At 44.0% G+C, this 19935-nt stretch overlaps 1 protein-coding gene across 8 annotated transcripts in view; it reads left to right on the top strand.

The window, feature by feature from the left end:
* MED27 (mediator complex subunit 27) overlaps positions 1-19935 on the top strand; it is a 235018-nt gene that overhangs the window by 46824 nt on the left and 168259 nt on the right. For 6 of the 8 annotated variants that reach the window (XM_029203602.1, XM_029203601.1, XM_029203605.1 and 3 more), the window contains exon 3: positions 18638-18768. The exons of the other annotated variants lie outside the window; for them this stretch is intronic. In XM_029203602.1, the coding sequence (XP_029059435.1) occupies positions 18638-18768 (131 nt within the window). The remainder of the gene's footprint in view (positions 1-18637; positions 18769-19935) is intronic. 8 annotated transcript variants of the gene reach the window in all.

Genomic DNA, 19935 nt, shown 5'->3' with positions numbered 1-19935 from the left:
TATATATTATTGTATGTGATCTTTTCTTAAACGTGTTAACCTGTGCCCTTTACAGACAGTGCCAGGTCAGAAAATGTCAGGGGAACTTCGGATTGCTTTCACAAGCGTGTAAAGAAAATTATTGTCCTCAAACTCCAGAGGCTCTGGCGGGCATTCTTTTTTTTTTTTTTTTTTTTGTGGTACGCAGGGCTCTCACTGCTATGGCCTCTCCCGTTGCGGAGCACAGGCTCCGGATGCGCAGGCCCAACGGCCACGGCTCACGGGCCCAGCCGCTCCGCGGCACGTGGGATCCTCCCAGACCGGGGCACGAACCCATGTCCCCTGCATCGGCAGGCAGACTCTCAACCACTGCACCACCAGGGAAGCCCTGACGGGCATTCTTAGTAGAGTGGTGTGTTTAGAGGAACAAACGCCGTGCATGAGACTGCTTTCGGCTGGTGGGGAGTGAACAATATTTGCGTGATAGTTTACTTCTGCACAGGACCAGTTGTGAAGGAGAAAATGTGTGTTTGCTATCTGTCAGGCTGCTGTAGACACCTATTTAATTCGTTGGAAAGGTGAATTCTCAAAGCAGGAAGCCTTCTGAAATGCTTGTTCACACTCAGACAATTTATCACAGACCAGAAAGATGGCTCAGCGTGGGCTGCAGTGTCAGGCGCTGCCCATGAGGAAAGGGGCTTTACTCAGGGCTTCGGGCGGGGGGGGGGGGGGGCAAGATGCCAAGAGGGAGGCTGGGTGGAAAAGAGGGCTTTCCTAGAGCAAGTGGAACCAGGGAAATGGACCCTGGTGATGGGGGTGTTTGCCATTCCTACCGATGGGCTCTGCCTCATGAGCCCTGTCAGCTCCTCAAGGTGTTAAGATCTACAGTTGCTGCCTTGTTCCATACAAAATGTTATTTGCATAGGTGAAAATGATAAAGTGTCTTCTTGTTCATCTTATCATTTGGGTCATTGAAAAAAGAGATTTAAGTGAAAGTGAGAAAAGAAACAGTTCTTAGGCAGAGCCAGAAGCGGTCATCTCTTTCAGAAAGAAGAAGAGAAATCAAATGTGTGGGCTTGATAGGTGGTTTTGCCAAACCACAGTCCAAAGTTGAACTGAGAGCGCCTCATCATTTCTTTTCAAAAAGTTTACTTTCTTGGTAAACACCGAATGAGAAGCTATAAAAAGGAGCATAAAAACCATGATTTTATTTCATGAGGCAGAGACAGTCTCTCACTCCCTTGCGCGTCTCTAGAATTTTTCCACTGTTTTTCCATCTTTCACGGTGGTTGCCGTTATGTTCTTTCTCTTGATTTGAGGCCAGAGACGGGTCCTCGGGGCTAGCGGGCTGATGGCGGAGCGTCCTCCAGAGCTCAGGCTGCTCTGGCTTGCAGCTAACATCACAGTTATCACCTCGCCCACCACATCTACCTTCTCATGGCAGTGCTCACCAGTGGAAAGAAGCTTTCTGCACCTCATTATTTCTGCAACCTGAGATAATTTGCAAATTAATTGATGTGTGGGAGGGAAGGCATCTGCTGTTACAAAAACCTTTAACTGCTGCAGTAAAACTTGAAATAAAATTAAGTGTTACTATAGTAAACTAATAGTCCCCAGGTGATGATGCACATTTTGTAGTATGCAGGGGCTTACATTTTCAGGACCTGCTTAACTTTGAAGCTCTGCTTTCTGTTTTCTATTATAGTTTTTATTTTCATCAAAGGCATACAGAAAGGTGAATAAGTAATCCTACAAGATTTATAACAAAAGCATTCGTCCTTTGACTGTACCACATGCCACTCCCTGGAGGGAACTCCTTTGAACTCTTTTAGTTGTTTCTTTGGATACTTGCCTACAGTCTTTCTTAACAACTTGCTTAGACTGCTATTTTAGATGTCATCTTTTGACTCCACGATGGAAGACAGATTTAACTCTCATATCCCACCTTTTCCCCATCAATTTGCTTTAATTGATACTCAGTTGTTTTTTTGTTTTTTTTTTTTAATTTTTTTTGCGGTATGTGGGCCTCTCACTGTTGTGGCCTCTCCCGTTGCGGAGCACAGGCTCCGGACGCGCAGGCTCAGCGGCCGTGGCTCACGGGCCCAGCTGCTCCGCAGCATGTGGTATCTTCCCGGACCGGGGCACGAACCCGTGTCCCCTGCATCGGCAGGCGGACTCTCAACCACTGCGCCACCAGGGAAGCCCCGATACTCAGTTTTTATACTCTCATGACTATGAGGTGTTGTTCACAGCCAAGCCATATAGTGAAGCACGATTGTTGTGAAGGCTGGGGGTGGATGGCTGTCTCGCCATTCAGAGTGCAGACTTGTCCCCCTGTTTTCAGTTGTCTCTGAGGCCCTCTAGGTCAGCCTCTCCTGGCTTCTGATGGGAGTAGGGATCTATGTGTACAAAAGACTTAACCGATACTCCTTGTTTTTATTCCCACCCCACTGGCCTTCCACCATACTGGGTGCCTCCACGTCCTTAGTCTTTGGAAATTCTACAGTCTAGTTCACTTTGCTCTTTATTGACTCATTCTACCCTCCCAGCCTCCCTAACCCTGTTCCCCTCTCCCTCCCACCTCCCGCCAGCCAGGGTAGGTTTCGAGTACTGCTCTCTGCTGAGGTAGTGCTGGCCCATGTGCTTTCTGTATTCTACGGTTTAGTTGACATCTCTTCTGTTATCGTCTCCTCTCCTATTCTCTTTATCCTTGGGACTTAACACCCCCTGTGTATTTGTTTGCTGTAGTTTTTGTGGTTTGGGGAGGGAGTATAGTGAACATGACTGTTCATTCTACCATGTGCAACAAGGAGACCTCTGGCTCCAGTTTTGGATATATTTTGCCTTCTATTACACATAGGTTTCCAACATCTGAGTATTTTAAAAAGCACATTTTGATGTAATGGGCTGATATTTTCCATGAAAGGTCTCTTTTTCATTGCACGACTCTAAGAAATTTGTGCAGACACTTGCACCTGGCTGATTTGCAATAGGGTATTATGTCTCTCGTTCCCTAGTATGCCTTCTAAGAGGATCTGTCTGATGCTAATATTTCATTATGTAGCAGCAAAGAGAGATGATAAAACACTGAATTCTTGAGAAGAAAAGACTGACCTTTTCCCCCTCTTTTACCTACAAGCTGTTTTAAAACCTCTTTCTCAATGGAGCTTTCTTCTTACTTTGGCTATCAGCAGTTAGCTTTTCCGGAGTGATAGTTGAGGGCAAGAGTACGTGGGGGGTGATTGCAGTGTTAAAAGCTGAACTTTTCAAAGAAGCAGTGACTCCATTAAAATTAGAGCCGCTACCCTTGTGCAGGGACAGGGGAAGGCCAGCAGTGCTCTAGTGAGGGGGAGGAAGGATGCTGTCCCCAAGACTAAGCATGGCTCTGGTGCCAGTGCACACAGCCCTGCTTCTTGGAATAATGGTGGAGCACCTGGCCAGGCACTCACCAGGCCTGTGCCATCTTGAACAGATGGACCATCTTATGCACTGAATGTTTATATACCCCCCCCCCACCAAATGTCATTTGTTGAAGCCCAAATGTTACCTCATTGTGATTGTATTAGGGGGTGGGGCCTTTAAGGTGATTAAATTAGATGAGGCCATGAGAGTAGGGCCCCCATAATGGGATTAGATATCCTTACTAGAAGAGGCAGAGGGACCAGAGCGCTTTCTCTCTGTGAGCACACAAAGAACAGGTCACGTGAGCACATGGCTAGAAAGAAGGCCCTCACTGAGAACCAGGTCTGCCGGCACCTGGATCTTGGACTTCCCAGCCTCCAGAAGTATGAGAAATAAGTGTCTGTGATTGAGCCTCCCAGTATTTTGTTACGGTAAAGCTAAGCTGATGGAGGCAGACAAGTAAAGCCTTGTACATCTCTTCCTGTCCTTGAAAATGAGGACATAAGCCACCCATTTCAGCATGCTGCCTTTGAGGGATCTTTGCATTTTCTGTAAGGGAAGTCGAGCCCATTTAAATCCACCTTGCTTGACCTCTGTGCCACCTTTAGCGGCAGCTCACACACGCACAGCAGCCTGTACACTTTGATCTGCAACTTTTGGACTCCCCCCCCCCTTTTTTGCAAGGGTAATGCAAAATGCAGCTCACAAGCCTGTCTCATACCTTATTAAAACATCATTTCCCCTGCCTTGTTCCCAGATTTCTGTGCTTAATCATAGAAAGGCAGCTTGTTCAAATATACGTTCTTGTTTGGAAAATTCTGTTGGCTTGTCTTCCTCACCCCCCCCCCGCCCCCCTGCATAGTTTGTAACCCTGCTTCACGGAGGCTGTTCTTATTAAATATCATAACTTGCTCATTGGAAAGTTACTTGTAAACTTAATTAACTCTCTGTCAGTGTTTGAGTTAATTTTCTTCCTTTAATTTCAGCCTCCTTGGTCATGGTTTTCCATACTCTGACCTGCGTCTGTTAAAGACTTGGTAAATAGTGTTGAAATGCCAGTTGGTGATGTATGGACCTCTTTAGCATCTCTTTGATTTATGTGCAGTGCTGTGGAAAAAGGCAAAGAAAGCAAATTATGTGGCAAAAAATGTTGCCAATCTTCACTTTTTTACTCTTAGTTTTAAAAAGTACACTTATCAATCAAATCTGATGGGTTTTCTTTTTTATAAAGATTGAAAATTTAACTATTTGAAGACTCTTGCAGTGCAGGTTTTGTATTTGCTTAATTAAGTGTAGGTTAGAGCTGGAGTAGGGTCTCAGAATTCTAAAAGCTCTTTCAGTCTCTACTGTGCGACCCTATCCTGCTGTCTCCACCAGTCTTCAACAATATATGCATGAAACAGTCAGATTTTTTTTTTAATAGGAGTTGGAAAGATGGAAGCTTCTCAACGCTGGAAGCATATTGCATCTGTGTTTAAAACCCTGAATCCACGTGGGGGGCCAACTAGTGTTGTGTCCTTAGATTAACTAATTGTGACTTGTCTGAGGTTTCCCTGTGTAGCGTATTCTTGGTGGGTTCCAGCTAGAGACTGACTTCTTCAATCGGTGAGTCAACAAATGTTTTTGAGATTATACTGTGAATGGATTCAGACTTCAGTGTGTCTGAGAGCTGCCTGGGTTGCTTCCTACAGTGTTCATTCCTGGGCTCCCTGGTAGAAATTCTGATCCAGCAGATTTAAGGTGGGGCCCTGGAATCTGCATTTTTGGTGGGCATTCTATAGGTGATTCTGATGGCAGAGGATCTTGGGCTGTTTTGAAGAATGAGGCTATAGTACCCTTTGATTGTACCACTCCCCTGCCTAATATCCTCAGTGGCACCCCTCCCCCCGACTGTCTACCAAGTAAAGTCCACAGAGGGTGTGAAAAAATCCATACTGCTTGGGAGTATATGGATTTTTAATTTGTGTAGGCAGGGTGTGTGGGTCTGGCTGTGCACCGTTCCTGCGATGCCTCCGTGCCTTTTCTGAGTGTCTTCTTATTTGTCCGTTCATCAGGCACTTATTGAGCTACAACTGTGTGGCAGACACTGTTCTGAGTGTCGGAGCTGCAGCGGTGATGAAGAGAGCCAGAGTCTGGGTTTCAGTGGAGCTTTTATTCTAGTGTATGTGTTGGGGGTGGGGTAGAGCGGGGAATGTAAACACTAAACAAAGAAACAAACAATACGTATAAAATACCTGTTTGGGTTTACTGCGGTGATTAAGGTAAAGCACTGTGGTGGGACGGAGAGTGCCCAGAGGCGCCTTTGGATCCGGTGGCCAGAGGAGGCTCTCTGCGAAGGTGAAGTTCAGGTTGAGGCCCGCGTGACAAGAATCCGGCCTGCTCGCCACTGCCTGGCCCGGCTTCACAGCTCCGTATCCAGAGCTTTCGGGTCCGACTGTGTTTTGGATTTTGAGTATTTTGGATTATTGAAAGGTAGCGTGGTTCGTATGCTACGAATGTCTGCAGCGGGGCCTGGGGCAGTACCCTGTAATCAAACGTTGTGTGGCAAAACGTTCGGCTGTTCACACTACGTGAGATGAATTAGGGTTTAAATAGACTCGCATCAGTTCATGTCCGTTTCTGCTGCCACAGGAGTTTTGGCGCCTGCATTGATGAGAAAGCTTTTGACTTTCAAAACTTTTGACACGTCTTTATATTGCAAAAAAAAAAAAATTGTGGCTCTGTAACGCCAGCTTCTTGTCCATCCTTTGCTTCTCAGGTGTGAGAAGGCACTAACTGGGCGAAAAGGTGGTGTGTGCGAATTTGCCCACTCACATAGCAGCAGGCGGAGGCCTGGAAGAGAACAAGGGCAAGTCAGGAGCAGCTGGTTGCAGGGAGTTGGAAGAGGCGGCGAGTGCCAGCAGTCAGAGCGGCCGTGAGCTGGGCAGCGGTTGGCCGAATGGCACGAGCTTGCTCCCGTTTTCTAAGGGGCCTGCTTGGGGACACATCTGCTCTCTCTGCTTCCCAGGGAGCCTCACAGCAAACCCTTATTAACTGGGTGTGACTGCTCGTTGCACCCTGAAAAGGCTGAGCTGGGCCTTTTCCCCTTGTCTAGAGCAATGCTCCACATAACAATAATAATAACACGAGCCAATGTGTATATAGGACTCATTGTGAACCAGGTGTTATTCTAATTCATTTAATTCAATCAAACTATGCAACCACCCTATGCGGTAGGTACTATTATCTCTATTTTACAGATGAGGAAAGGGGAGGAAGGGGAGGCAGTAGAGCCCCATCATCCTCCCACTTTGTAGGGACCTTATGCAAGGAGGTGATTCAGAGTCCAGATTCCCACTGTACTCTGTCATTTAGTTCAGATCTCCCCTAGCCGTCCCCTGCTAGTTATGTATTCATATATTCATTTATTTTAAAAAATACTTCGACACAAGGGTTTGTTAAAAAAAAAAAAGCAAAAAGGAAATAAAAATAAAATTAAAAATCCTTACTGAGAACATGCCAAGTTCTGGAGAAGCCGTGGAGTGTAGTGGTTACAGAGCAGGGACTTTGGGGCCAGGCTGTCCAGATTCCAAGCCTGACCCTGCCACTTACTGGGCTCCATGACCTTGGGCAGGCCACTTACCACCTGTGGCTCAATTTCCTCATCTGTAAAATACAGATAATAGTACCTACCGCATAGGGTGGTTGCATAGTTTGATTGAATTAAATGAATTAGAATAACACCTGGTTCACAATGAGTCCTATATACACATTGGCTCGTGTTATTATTATTGTTATGTGGAGCGTTGTTCTGGACGAGGGGACCTAGCAGTGAAGACTGAGGAGCTCTGTGGTGCTCTTAGCTGCTCGTACGGAGCGTGCATTCTAGGCAGATCTTGACCCTCTAAAAGCAGAGAACATTTCTTTTTATATCCATCCGTGTCTAGCCCTGTGCCCTGCACCTGTCAAGCCATCCCATTCCCAGCAAACATTTATGGAACATCATGTAGAGCCCTCTGCTAGGCCTGTGGGGCTTGTCAAATGGTACGAGACAGTCTGGCAAAGACAGATACACAGAAAACCATTCTCTAGTGGCCAGCCCTGTAAAAGGGGCTTCAGAAAGACTTCTGGACTGGCTTGAACTAGCTTCAGCTCTTCTCAGCTGCTACCTGCCAGGTACTTAAGGGGACAGGCGGTGTATTTATTTGAGTATTGTGTAACCAAAGGAAGCATGGGCTGTGGCGCACCAGTTGCCTACTATTTTCCCTTCTCTGGTCCAAAAGGAGGCCTGCTTCTCACCTCTGGATGGATGTGGCTGGTGATAGACGTGTTGTCACTGTTCCTTCTTGGACATTCCCAGCTGCCTCCCGCTGTCCCCATTTTGTATGCGTGACTTGTTCTTTACAGCACAATTTGGGGTTTGCGTAGGGCTGCCAAGCATCATAGAAGTAAGTAACTTGCACATCAGAGCAGCCCTTTTTGTGTCAGGGGCTCAGCTCTCTTATGGTCCTGCCAAACTCTGTGCACTCCCCTCACCCAGATCCACCCAGAAACAGGCCTGTTTTTCTTCACTGGTCCATCTCCTCTAAGGTTTTTTCATCAGAGGCAAGGCCTTCCAGTTATTGGCTTAGTCACCTCTCACACTCAGTCTAATTGTTAATGGCTCAGCAGCCTCAGCTGAGTAATAATAATCATAGTTAACATTTCTTGAGGGTGTATTTTGTGCCAGCCACTTTGCTCAGTGCCTTCGTGTACTTAATTCTCACTAACTCCAAGAAGCTGACTGTGGTTTTGCTCCGTGAAACCCCAGATCGTTTCTAGGGTCATCAAGTGGTATCGAGTAGCAGTATTATCTCCAGTAATAGAAGAGGACTGAGGCTCCGGAAGGTTGAACAACTCACCCAGGCTCACGGGTGGTTAAGTCGAGGCTCATGGTTTATATCCGCATAGTTGACTACATACCTACACTCTTAATTAGATTAAGATCAGTAGAAGTCGTACCTCAGTCCTGTTGATCAGTAGAAATTCCACACTGACCTGTTGTTCATTTTAAACCGAAAACATACCCGTTTTATCCTGTGCAGACATTCACAGTCAGAACTTAAACCAACAAAAAAACCTTCAACAGTCCGATAAGGAAGGAAACAAGTACAGTCGGCTCTTTGTATCCGTGGGTTCCGCATCCTCGGATTCAACCAGCTGCAGAGCGAAAATATTTGGGAAGAGAATTCCAGAAAGCGCCAAAAAGCAAGAGTTGAATTTGCCACTCACTGGCAACTATGCACATAGCATCTACACTGTTTTTATTTACGTAGCATTTACATTGTATTAGGTATTATAAGTAATCTAGAGATGGCTTAAAAGTATACGGGAGGATGTGCGTAGGTTATATGCAAACACTGCACCATTTATATAAGGGACTTGAGCATCTACAGAGTTGGGCATCCACGGCAGGTTCTGGAACCAGTCCCCCGTGGATACCTGGGGAAGACTGTACTCTGGGAGTCTGGAGAGAGACTTTGATCTTCCAGTGCTGAATACTTTGTTAGCTGCCTAAGAAATACTCTGTAACTTGCTTGTTTAATGCATCAAGGTTGAGCCAAGTTTCTGGGCATTTAGGTGGTTCGTAGCTTTAAGAACCACTCTCCATGGTGTACTAGAAGGAGCTTCCCAGCTGATCCTCTGGGTCGCCTTTCGTGGCGAGTGCTTACAGCGTTTCCCTAGGCCCCATACAGTTGTCCTGGGTTTTATGGAGAGTTTTACACAGAGTTGGCTGTGAGGCATCACCAGCGTGATGGATCCTTTTCCTCATTTGTACAAGAGAAACCAAGTTGGGGCTCCTTCTCCGCGTACCTAACTCATTCAGAACAGCGGGGATGGGGGCGTACTTTTTCCTTTTTTCCATTACACTTACCAGTTTATTATCTGACATGTTTAGGATGACAGTATTTGATTAAAAGGTGATATACTCTTAATCAGCTTTGTGAAAATTCGGTCATTCTCGGCATTGTTGGAAGAGGCGAATTTTGGGGCATAGTCACTTCTGATAATCACAAGACCAACTCTGTCTGTTCCCCGGGCGATGGGCCCTGGGCTTACATCTTCTGCACGTACCATATCACTTAATTTCTATGACTGACCTTCCGTTTCTTCATCTGTAAAAGGAGGCTGCGATACCTCTCTCCATGGGGTTGTTGTGAGATAAGGAAAAGGCACTTTTGAAGTCTGCCTTAGGGAGTGTGCTCAGTCAACAAGAGAACAGCTTTGTCCTTGCCAGAGAAATCTTTTTTTTTTTTTTTTTTTTCCCCATATTGGGCTGGTGGAGAAACAGGCTCAGAGGGAAGAGGAAACACCCAGAAATGCCCAGAATAACTCGTACTTGAGCTGAGGTTTGAACTCGGGGCTGTCTGACTACAAAGCTCATCCTCCTGGTACCCAGGGGACCACACGGCCTCTGGAGTTGCAGCCTTTGCTGCCAAAGCACAAAGGAAAGCACTTGCCTCCTTGGACTTACTGCCCCCAAGCCACCAGGCCTTATTCCTCCTATTCCCGAAGGGAAAAGGCAGTTGTTAAAAATGATCAGTAAGAAAAGTGTCTTCCTGAACGTTTTCTTCTATTTCCTGATTCCTGCTCTCACAGGCCTCTGACCTGCGCTGCTGGCCTTTTGCTTCCACTCCTGTTATTTTCAGCTTGTCTGACTGACATCATAGTTACGTATCTTTTAAAGTCAGTGATCGTATGGCTGTTTCCCATTCTAATTGCTTCTGAGTTTTCTCTGTGCTGCCTTTCCCTCTTCCCCGCCTCCTTGCTTCATTTCCTGAGTAAGCAAGGGCTGGGGCTGAGGCTGATCAGATCCCTGATTTGGAGCCAGTTGGCTCCCAGCTGACGATGTTTATGATGTTTATGGAAGGAAGAAGAAGAAGCCGATGGGGGCTGCTTTTGATGGTAATGAAAATGATGCTTAAAGCAGAGCTCAGCATTTCAGGACATTAGAAGAAGGGAGAGTTAAACTGTCCAACTAGATCTGAACTGACTGACGATGAGCGCATAGGAATCATTTTTACTACCCACAAAAGAAGTTTGTAATAATCTAATCATAATTTTAAATTGGTCAGATCGGTAATTTTTTAAAAATCATGTTTACTGGTTTCTCGACTGAAATCTTTTCAGTGATAAGTCAGCAAATGACTAATGCTTAGAATTCAGTGTCTAGAATTGAGGTATGGAAGTGTCCGGTGGTTGTCATTTTACTCATTTCTCGGTTGAAAAACCTCTGTTTTCTTTGGGAGGAAGAGAAGGAAAGAAGTATCCAGGGACACACCTATTATATGGGAATATTCACTTCTTCCTCCAGGCCTCACCTATGAATGTTTGGGAAGAATAACAAAGTAGTGTGTAGTGTGTGTCAACAAACATTTGTTACTCGCTAGACCTCTAGCATTGCACTAGATTTCAACTAACAACCAAGCATCAGACATCACAGAGAGCCCTTTCCCTTCTTTAACTGCCTTAAGTAGAGACTTCTGGTGACTGATAAAATGTTTGTGTTTCAAAAATATATTTAAATTTCATCAGTGCAAGTTTAGACTGCATTTTCATAGAGAAATACAACATCATAGAATTTCAGTGTTAGAAGGCACCTTAGACATCATTCTAGCCTTCCATTTTAGACTTTTGATCCAGGCCCTAGGTATGCAATAGAAAACTAGTATTTGGCATTTCTGGTGGAAATGTAAAGCTAATTCTGGGGCGTGTCATTCTTCCCTGCTACTTCTGTCTTTGGTCAGTGATAGAGAAAGGTCAAGGACACATTTTGTTTTTGTTGGATATAGTATAGTGTGTAAATGGATAATGATTCTGGGGTGGTTCAGGCTTAGTTGGAGACAAGGACATGATGGCCCATCTGGCATGGACTGCTTCCTCTAATACGAATGCAGGTGAGCAGGATTGCCCCCATGTTGTCCCTCTTCAGAGGATGTGTGCTCATTGTCGCCATCGTTTACTAGCCTGTTAGAACGCTCTCATTAGTGCATCGTCAGGTTCTGCCTTGATCCTATTTGCATATCCTGCCTTCACCTTCTTCAGTGGCCCGGTGGTCCCCCAACATGATTTTTATGACCCTGTGCATTGCTCTCCGGGACCACGCAGGGTAAACAGGTTGAAAGCCTGGTATGAAAGGCAGGGTGGTTTACAGGAGATGGGGCAACACCAGTTTTTGTGTACCCTTGTCTGTCTGTTAGGGTCTCTTTTTCGCTTTCTTTTCTCTGCTTTCTCTCTGCCTCTACAAATAGTCCCTACGATGGCTGTTTCCTCCGTTTTTAGCCACATTCACAGTTTGCTTTTCGTTGGGTCTGTTTAGATATATGAGTGATATAACTGTTCCGGCTGATTGACATCCTTGAAGTATGGTAACATGCATGCAGCTGTAGTGTAAACAGGGGCAGTTGTGGAGAAAGGCCTGTTAATAAAGGTGTGAGTTTTGGAACACTCCAGAGGAGCAAAATTCTAAACAACTCTAAACACCACAGATATTTAAGAAAGAAAAAGGCTGCTCTCCATGCTCTCTGTTTACTTCTTTGACAGTTTTGAAGTTTGGACATTTGAGGAAACCCAAATGGCGTTTAGCATGGAAATGCTGCCACAGTTGAGCAGAAGCACAGCCCTGACTTGGTGTCCTGCTTTCATGGTAATTGAAAGGCCTGAAACCCAGCTTCCCAGTAGAGAACAAATAGGCAAATAAATTGGAGGCTTCCTTATGGTTTATTGATGCTGTTTTGCCCAAGTTAAAAAAAAAACCATTTACCCATAAAAGCTCAAATCTAAGGTTGTTTTTTCTTTCTTTCTTTTTCATATTGGCTATATGAAAGAAGCAGTAGGAGATAAAATGAGAAAAGAAGCTAATGTCATTATCCGATATTTAGATAAAAACCCGAGCAAAACAATTAGATTTATGGTATTTTTCTGTAGTTGTTTTCCTTGGCACAGATAATACCAGGCAACCTTGCTTCTTTCTTTCCTTAGAATTATGTTCCAAAGAAGAAACAGAGCTTTATTGTAATACATGGTTCTTTCTCATTAGCTGGAAACAAAACACATTTTAATAATGAGGGGCAAAGGTTTTTGCTACTCGAAATGGTGACGAAGTGTTCCTAGTTTTGCACAAATATTGGTTTTAGTTGAAAGCTTAATGGTTTAGGAGAAATATGACTGTATGAAAATCTCACCTTAGCCTCCCCCACCCTCCCAGCGCCACATACACACATGCCAGCTTCATGGCGTGTGGCTTGATCCAGGTGTTTGTGGCATGAACTGATCCCGGTGTCAAATGTCCCTAGACTGGGGCCGTGAGCTTGGCGTGCACTCTTGCATCTTGGGAAGATTGTCAGCGCACTTATGCCAACCAGCTCTGGTTGTTATGGTCAGTGATGTGCAGGGGAAGTGGTCCTACGTGGATAGTACCCTTGCCTCTTACTACCTTGATGTATGACACAAATTCTCAAAGATGATCCCTCAGTAAAAGCAGATAGTATACATGTGGATTCTCCTGGACAATAAGGTAATTTATGAAAACCCATGAAGCGCCAGCACGGTTGCCCCATCAGACGATATCAGGGCTGCTAGGAAGGTCGGACGTGTTACTGCTGAGTCTAGAATTTAAGTTTTCCGACAATATTGAGGTTTCTATGGTTTCTTGGTTTCTTTTCACCAAAGTTTTTGATGCCGGATGATACTAAAACCTTAAAATGATAGCATTTAGAACTTCCCCAAACTCCCCACCTTAGACATGACTGGAGTCAGTAGGAGGGAAAAACATGTGGCATCTCAGCGCCTGCAAGAGGTCAGAGCGAACAGAGCAGACAAGAGCCAGGGAACGCCAGTGACGCTCCGCTCCTGCTCCCTTAGCGCTAGTTCCCGCCTGCCCGAGAAGAAGACCTGTGTGTCATTGCCGAAGCAGAGATGACACACGCCAGGTCCTCCGGTTAGAAAGATGCAGCACACTTAAAACCAGAGGAAGAAGATACGTAAGGTGGCCCTTGAATGGCCTTTTTCCCTCTTGTGATATGTGTGACCTCTTTAAGGTCAGAGTCTCCTCTCCCGTAAAGTGGGGGTGGGGTGGGGGGAGGGGAGGCTTCACTAAGACTCCTCTCTGACATGAGAATTCTATGATTTGAAGTAATCCGAGTGCAGTCCCCATGGATGCCTTTTCCTGAACTCAAGCCTGCGGAGAGGTTCAGACATGCCCGCTTTTTTAGCAATTAGAGTGAGAGGGAGAAAGGATTCCTTCAGGGCTCTGTCACAACAGTGAGCACCTGCAAAGCTGTGTGTTTGCTTTTGTAAGAGGCCAGCCTTAAGAGGACTGTCTGATGGAGTCGTTCTGTTCTCCAGATTGGCTCCAGTGACAGGCCAGGGCAGTTTCACCAATCTGCCAGTCCACTTACGAGCTGACAAATTCATTAGCATCACCTGTACGTCACGCGCTACCCTGCAGGTTGCAGAGAACGCAGGCTAATCAGTGACAAGGCTGTGTCCTCCAGATGTGTGTCCCTCGTGGCCAGCTTCACTCCTGCACCAAGAAAGAACACCAGGCTGCTCTACCTGCTGCCAAATCCCAGTGACAGAGAGGAGCTCTGCTGGGAGAAGGGAGCTGCCCGAGGGGGACTGGAGGAGGCCCAGGGGCTCCCCAGCCTTCATCTCTTCTTCCCCTCCTGTGGCCCGGCTCTAAGCCAGCCAGAATTTATTATGACTTACTTCTAGCTCATTCTTCATCCAAAGGGTTTAGTTACTGGAAGTACCGATGTGTCTTCCTAGTGTTCTTAGAAACGTATATGTAATTCTGTGTAAAGTGATTTTTAGAAATAAAGTGAAATGCCTTAAGGTTCGGAGGAGTCTTGCTGCCGTTGTTGTTGAACTTGCCCCCACCCTTAAAGAAGCCTTTGGTGAGTCTTTGAAAACAACATAATGGTTTTCAGAGTAGGAAGAGTCAAACCTTCATTGATCTGGCTTATAAATTTTGAGATTTTTGAATGTCAGTTTTCTTAAAGTGGGATTCAGGCCATATGGCATGGGTAGGACAGTGTTGCTTATGAATAGATGCTGTACCATGGACCCCTGGGAGGTTCCAGGAAACACTATAGCTTTTAAGTACTAGGCCTAATTGAACACCACTGGCTTAATTAGTATATTGAATGTAATCAGTATGATGAACTTCCTTCTATTTTCTTCTCAAACTTCTGTCCATTGCAGAACACGTCCTTTATCTATTTGGAGCAGGTAGAGCATTCAGAACAACATGGAAGACGTGAAACAAGTTGGAGAACTAAGCAGGGGGATCATTGCTCATCTGATTTTCTGAACCCGAGATTTAAGTCAGAAACTTTGCATTTGAGTCCTATTTTTTAAAATAATTTCCTTTCATGTCATCTCCTTCCAGTACATTTTGTTACTTGTGATTTGAAGCTTATTAAAGCTAATTGGATTTGGACTTTTTTAAAAGCAGTAAAGACTTAGGCTATCCAGAGGAAAAGGGTTTGCTGTTGTATGAAATTGTAGGGACATTACTTCAACACTTTGTGGTGAAGTCAAATACCCATGTAACTTCTTTAGAAACCTAGAGGAATCAAACCTTAGAGCTAGGTGGATCCTTGGAGAGAACATAACGCATGTTTTGCAGAGAGGGGAGTGAGATGTGTAAGACCGCACAGCTCTTGTTAGTAGCAGAGTTCAGTAGCACATTTTCAAAGAGAATGCTTGTTATAGAGGCTCTTAGTCTGTACATTAGAGTTTACCAGGACCCTACCTGGTGACATTCAACACTTGTGCATGTTTAATATTACTAAAACAGCATTACTTTAAGAAATATGCAGTAAATCAAGGTTTTCCTAATTCAAAATGGTGTTTCCCTCAGATCATTATGAGTTGTTGAAAATATCTCAGGCATAGAGCTAATTAGTAGACATAATTGATTAGAAAGGGCTTTAGGTTGAGAACTGACAGAAAAATCCGAGGTTAGTCATAGAAAGTAGAAGTTTGACATTAATGGATAGCAAAATAGGAACGGAGAGAAATGTTCTCAAAATCCAGAGAGCGTGGAAATAGCTGCTACTGCGGAGCAGCCACTTACCAGGAAATAAAGAGCCCTCACCGCAGCTGACCACATGAACGCTCCCATTCCCCACAGCTGTGAGATGTGAAAGTTAAAAGAATGGACTGCTTTATTTCTCTCCCTCTTTCATTTTATTCTTGCTGATTAATGGAGAAATGATCTTGGATAGAAAAATCACATTATAACTTTGATAAGTTAGTTGCCTTTTGAGATAGAGTTGTTCCCAAGGCACATATGTTTACTGAAATATATATTTTATAGAAAATATTACAGAGCCTGTAACTGAAAACTTATGGCAGTATTTTGGGGAGTGATATGTTCTTAATGTTAATTTGTAGATTAGCTCTGAACTCCCTTCTGCTGTTCTAGAGCCATTGTCTGAGTGAACATTTTCCAAGAGTCTTTTCAAATCTAAACTGTGTTTCATGGAATGGAGTATTTAGTGCTTAAATAATGTATAAATCCAGTTGGACAGGAGCTGCCTGTCAGTTTTATTAACTTTGACCTTTTCTCCCATTATAAAGATGGTTTGGTAAATATTTAATGGGCTCCTTATAGACCTTGACAGTCGGAGCTGTGTTCCTGGAAACTGAGAAGCGTATATATGGTGAACAAATGTTGCTTAATCACTGTGAGTCAGCTTTCAAAGGCAGGTTTCGTTTTGGGGGAAGAAAAGTCCTTCCATCTTCATGTGCTCTTAGGGGTGTGGTGTACATTAAGAGCATCCAAGATGGTAGAAGTTTCAAAGGAACCCTTTGAAAGACAGCAGCTAGCATGCGTTTCTGCTGTTTTGGGTTTGTTTGTTTGGGCAAATGATGCCAGGTGGGCAAAATCACCGTGCTGCTCTGCGTGGTTAGCAGGACTCGTCCACTCAAAAGAGTCAGCAGGGCTGGAGTGGCTGAGCTTGCATGGACCCCAATAAGATACAAAGAAGAAGGAGAGCCAAAAGGAGAGAGACGATTCCTTGAGTCAGGAGGGGACCCCTGCCAAGCTGTCTTTCCCTTTAATTCCATAAAGCTCCATGCATATTGCACTCATTGCAAATTCTGGTGGGGAGGATCGAAACCCAAGTAGCTGACATTTTGAAACATCGTCTTTCAAACTCGTACTGTCCCTTGCTTCCATCGATTTCCCATTTAAGAAATCTGTAGCAGAAAAACAAATTTGAGCAAAATTCATTGGTCTGCGATGAGTTGTTAGAGCCAAATTATGCCCCCCCCCCTTTCCGCCCCGAGAAGAGCTCCGTTCTTATTATCAATGTGATGTATCTTTGTCTTGTATTGTGCAGCCATAAGGCTCCCACAGCAAATCGACCAAGTAAATCAAGAGCCTGTTAAAAAGCAATATGGATGCTCCAAACACAGACACTTCAGTGTTACTGGGTCACTGGATATCTTCATTTTTATAGCCACTTTCAAGAAGCAGATCATTTCAGTTGGTTTTGTTTTCTTCCACTCTGTATTTGTGTGCAGCCCAGTGGCTTTAGGTGAGGCCATTTATTTTTCAGAATGTTATTACCCTTTGTATCCAGGGCCCGGCCCCTTTTGTATGGTGGTCACCAGTTTCATTACCATGAGCTGTAATGTAGCTGACTCTGCAAAGGAAATGTATGCCTTGGAAGAGCATTTTGAAAAGAAATTGATTCAGAGCTTCAGAATGAATTACTATTTGTATATTAGTTAATTCTAAATAAACGTTTGAAAGACCTTGCTTAATGTGAGAAGGGAGGAAGAAACATACTGGGTGTTATAAATGGTCTCAGTCTAAATTCTTAGCTTGGCATTTTCACATCTGAATGTTTTATTCACATCTGTTGAAAATTGGGATACCTTTCAAGGATAATTCTATTATAGAGACGAATGACAGCTCTTAAGATCTAAAATACAAAAGTATGGGATTTAAAAAGGAAGATGGGAGTCATGGTCACATGTCAAATTGGATATCAGCTTCATTTGGCAATGAGTGAGGGTGATGGGTTGTATTTTAAATTGAAAGATCCTCATGATCGGAGTTGGGGGCGAGGGAGATTGACTGCATTGGGGCGCAAGGGAACTTTCTGCAGCGATGGAGATTTTCTGTATCTTGATTGGGGTGGCAGTGTCCCAGGTATACGTTGTCAGAACATCACACTGTACACCTAAAACGTGTGCATTTTATTTTATGTAAATTATAACTCAATAAAGAAGATATTTTTGAAAAGTCCTGTTTGTTTTAGAATTAGGCAGTATTATTTCTCTTTTCCAATAGAGAAATCAAAGTCTAGAAAAGTAAGATGATCTGTCCTAAGTAACCTCGAAGCTCAGCAGTTTGTCGTGAACAAAGCAAAGGATGCTGGCTCTCAGCCCATTTAAAGTCTACTGCTTCCTTACCCCAGTTGTACTGTTCCAGTTGCGTGTACATGGAGTGGAATTAACTTCTCCAACCAGTTCTGTTCAGTGAACCTATATCCATTTGTATACGTTATCGTAAGATACATTCATGAGCTTATTCTTGTGATTGATACTTAATCACGGGAAACAGCAGCCCAGCCGTAGGTTTGAATCTGTTTATGATAAGCCTGTTGTGCTCCTGGTTTACTGCAGTGGACCATGGGTTATGTGCTTTTTATTATAAGCAAGACATGATGGCAGCAGGAGTTCCCAGAACTAATTTGTCTTTAAGGAAGCCCACTGGCTCCTCTTGTAAAAAATGACGTAAGCTTTAAAACCATTTACATAAAGCATATATGAATAGCAGTGAAAAATAAAGTAAAAAATTATCCCAATTCTACTATTTAGAAATACACTGTTAACATTTTAGAGAACATGTTTTTAAGTGTCTCTCTGTTTACAGTGTAAGCTGTTTGGTTTTTTTTTTAATTCAACAAAATGGTGTTTTAAAGTTCTCTACGTATTTTACCCAATTTCCCAGTTCTTGTTGGGCATTTAGATTGTTTCCAGTTCTTTATCATTTTGTAATGCCATGATGAACACCTTATTCATGTTTCTTTTCCTATTTGTCTGATTATCTCCTTATAAATACATTCCTTGAAGCAAAATGTTAGCAGCTGTATTTGAAGTTATTAAAACTGTTCTGAGCCGGTAAGATGTATCAGGTCTTGATAGTGTAACACCCCTTGTCTAGCTTTTACCAAATGTTATTTTTCTTCCCCTTTTGTTTGGATTTTCTCTGCAGTTGCAGTACCATGCAGGTCTGGCATCTGGCCTTTTGAATCAACAGTCGTTGAAACGTTCTGCTAACCAGATGGGAGTATCTGCTAAACGTAGACCAAAGGCTCAACCCACGACTCTTGTCTTACCGCCTCAGTGAGTGATGGGTTTGAAAAACGTACTTTTGTCCTGGGTGAAGTCTGCTTTGTGCTTGTTTTTAGCTAATGGAAACTTGTTTTTTGCAAAGTCATTTCTTTCTTTTAAAAAGGTATCTGTTAAGATTAGAAACCAAACATGTAGGTAATCTATTTTGCATAGGTCTTAAAAGAAGCAGTTATAATGCACTTCATAGTTTACACGGTTTGTGTGTGACTCTAGGACTTCAGGATCCCTGAGAGCTTATTCTTTGTTTCCTTGTCACATTCCCAGAGTTGGCAGAGCATAAGGGCAGTAGTTCTCCTTATCTTACAAATGACACAGCTGAGGAGCACATTTTGATAAGCTGCAGGCCATCTAGGGAATCTGGTAGGGCTGGGATTAGAATCAGTGCTAGGCCCACTTATTCTTTTTTAAAATAGTAATGTACGTGCTCTTCCTTTTCCCAATAGGAGAGATAGCAGACACTGTAAAGTGTACAGATCACTGGTTGTTCACATGTGTATACCTCCGTGTAGCTTCACCCAGATCAAGCCACGTGGCCACCACTTCCAGAACCCCCACGAGGGTTCTTCTCGTGTTCCCAGCGCCGCCTCCCTCCCTAAGTTTAACAGCTATTCTGACTTCCTTGAACAATTGACCTGTTGAATTTCAACCTGTTCTTGAAATTCATATAAATGGAATCACACAATATGTAATCTTTTATATCAACTGTCTTCACTCAACTCAGTATCTGTTAGATTCATCCAGGTTGCTTGTTCTTTTTTGGTGCTGTGTAGTATTCCTTCGAGTATGCCACAATTATTCCACCCATTGGATTGTTCTTTACTAGAAGCCCCAGTAGATGAAGGCCAAGGCTCAGTCAGTGATGTGGAGTCAGAAATTGAAGCACACCAGTCTTTGCCAGTAGCTTTTCTATCCACGTGCACACTCCCCTGAAAGGGGCACTACTCCCCAAAGCTCGACTTGGTCTTTAAACACATTGCCCAGCCCAACCCACCCTCCTGTTGTACCCTCTTTTGCTTACATCCTCAGTTACAAGCTACATTTTAAAATTTCCAGTCCAGAGGAGTGTTTGCAGGGGAGATTCGGTTGTTTGCCTTTACACAGGATCTCATTTATTTTCTGTTTGGTTAGCAACTGTTTATTATGCCTGCTCTCTGCCAC

Source organism: Monodon monoceros, unplaced genomic scaffold (genome assembly GCF_005190385.1).
Source record: "Monodon monoceros isolate NGI ecotype Baffin Bay Population unplaced genomic scaffold, NGI_Narwhal_1 Super_Scaffold_5, whole genome shotgun sequence".
NCBI classification, from domain to species: Eukaryota; Metazoa; Chordata; class Mammalia; order Artiodactyla; family Monodontidae; genus Monodon; species Monodon monoceros.
Note: the sequence above shows the minus strand (reverse complement) of the source record. Positions and strands in the feature narration are given on the sequence as shown.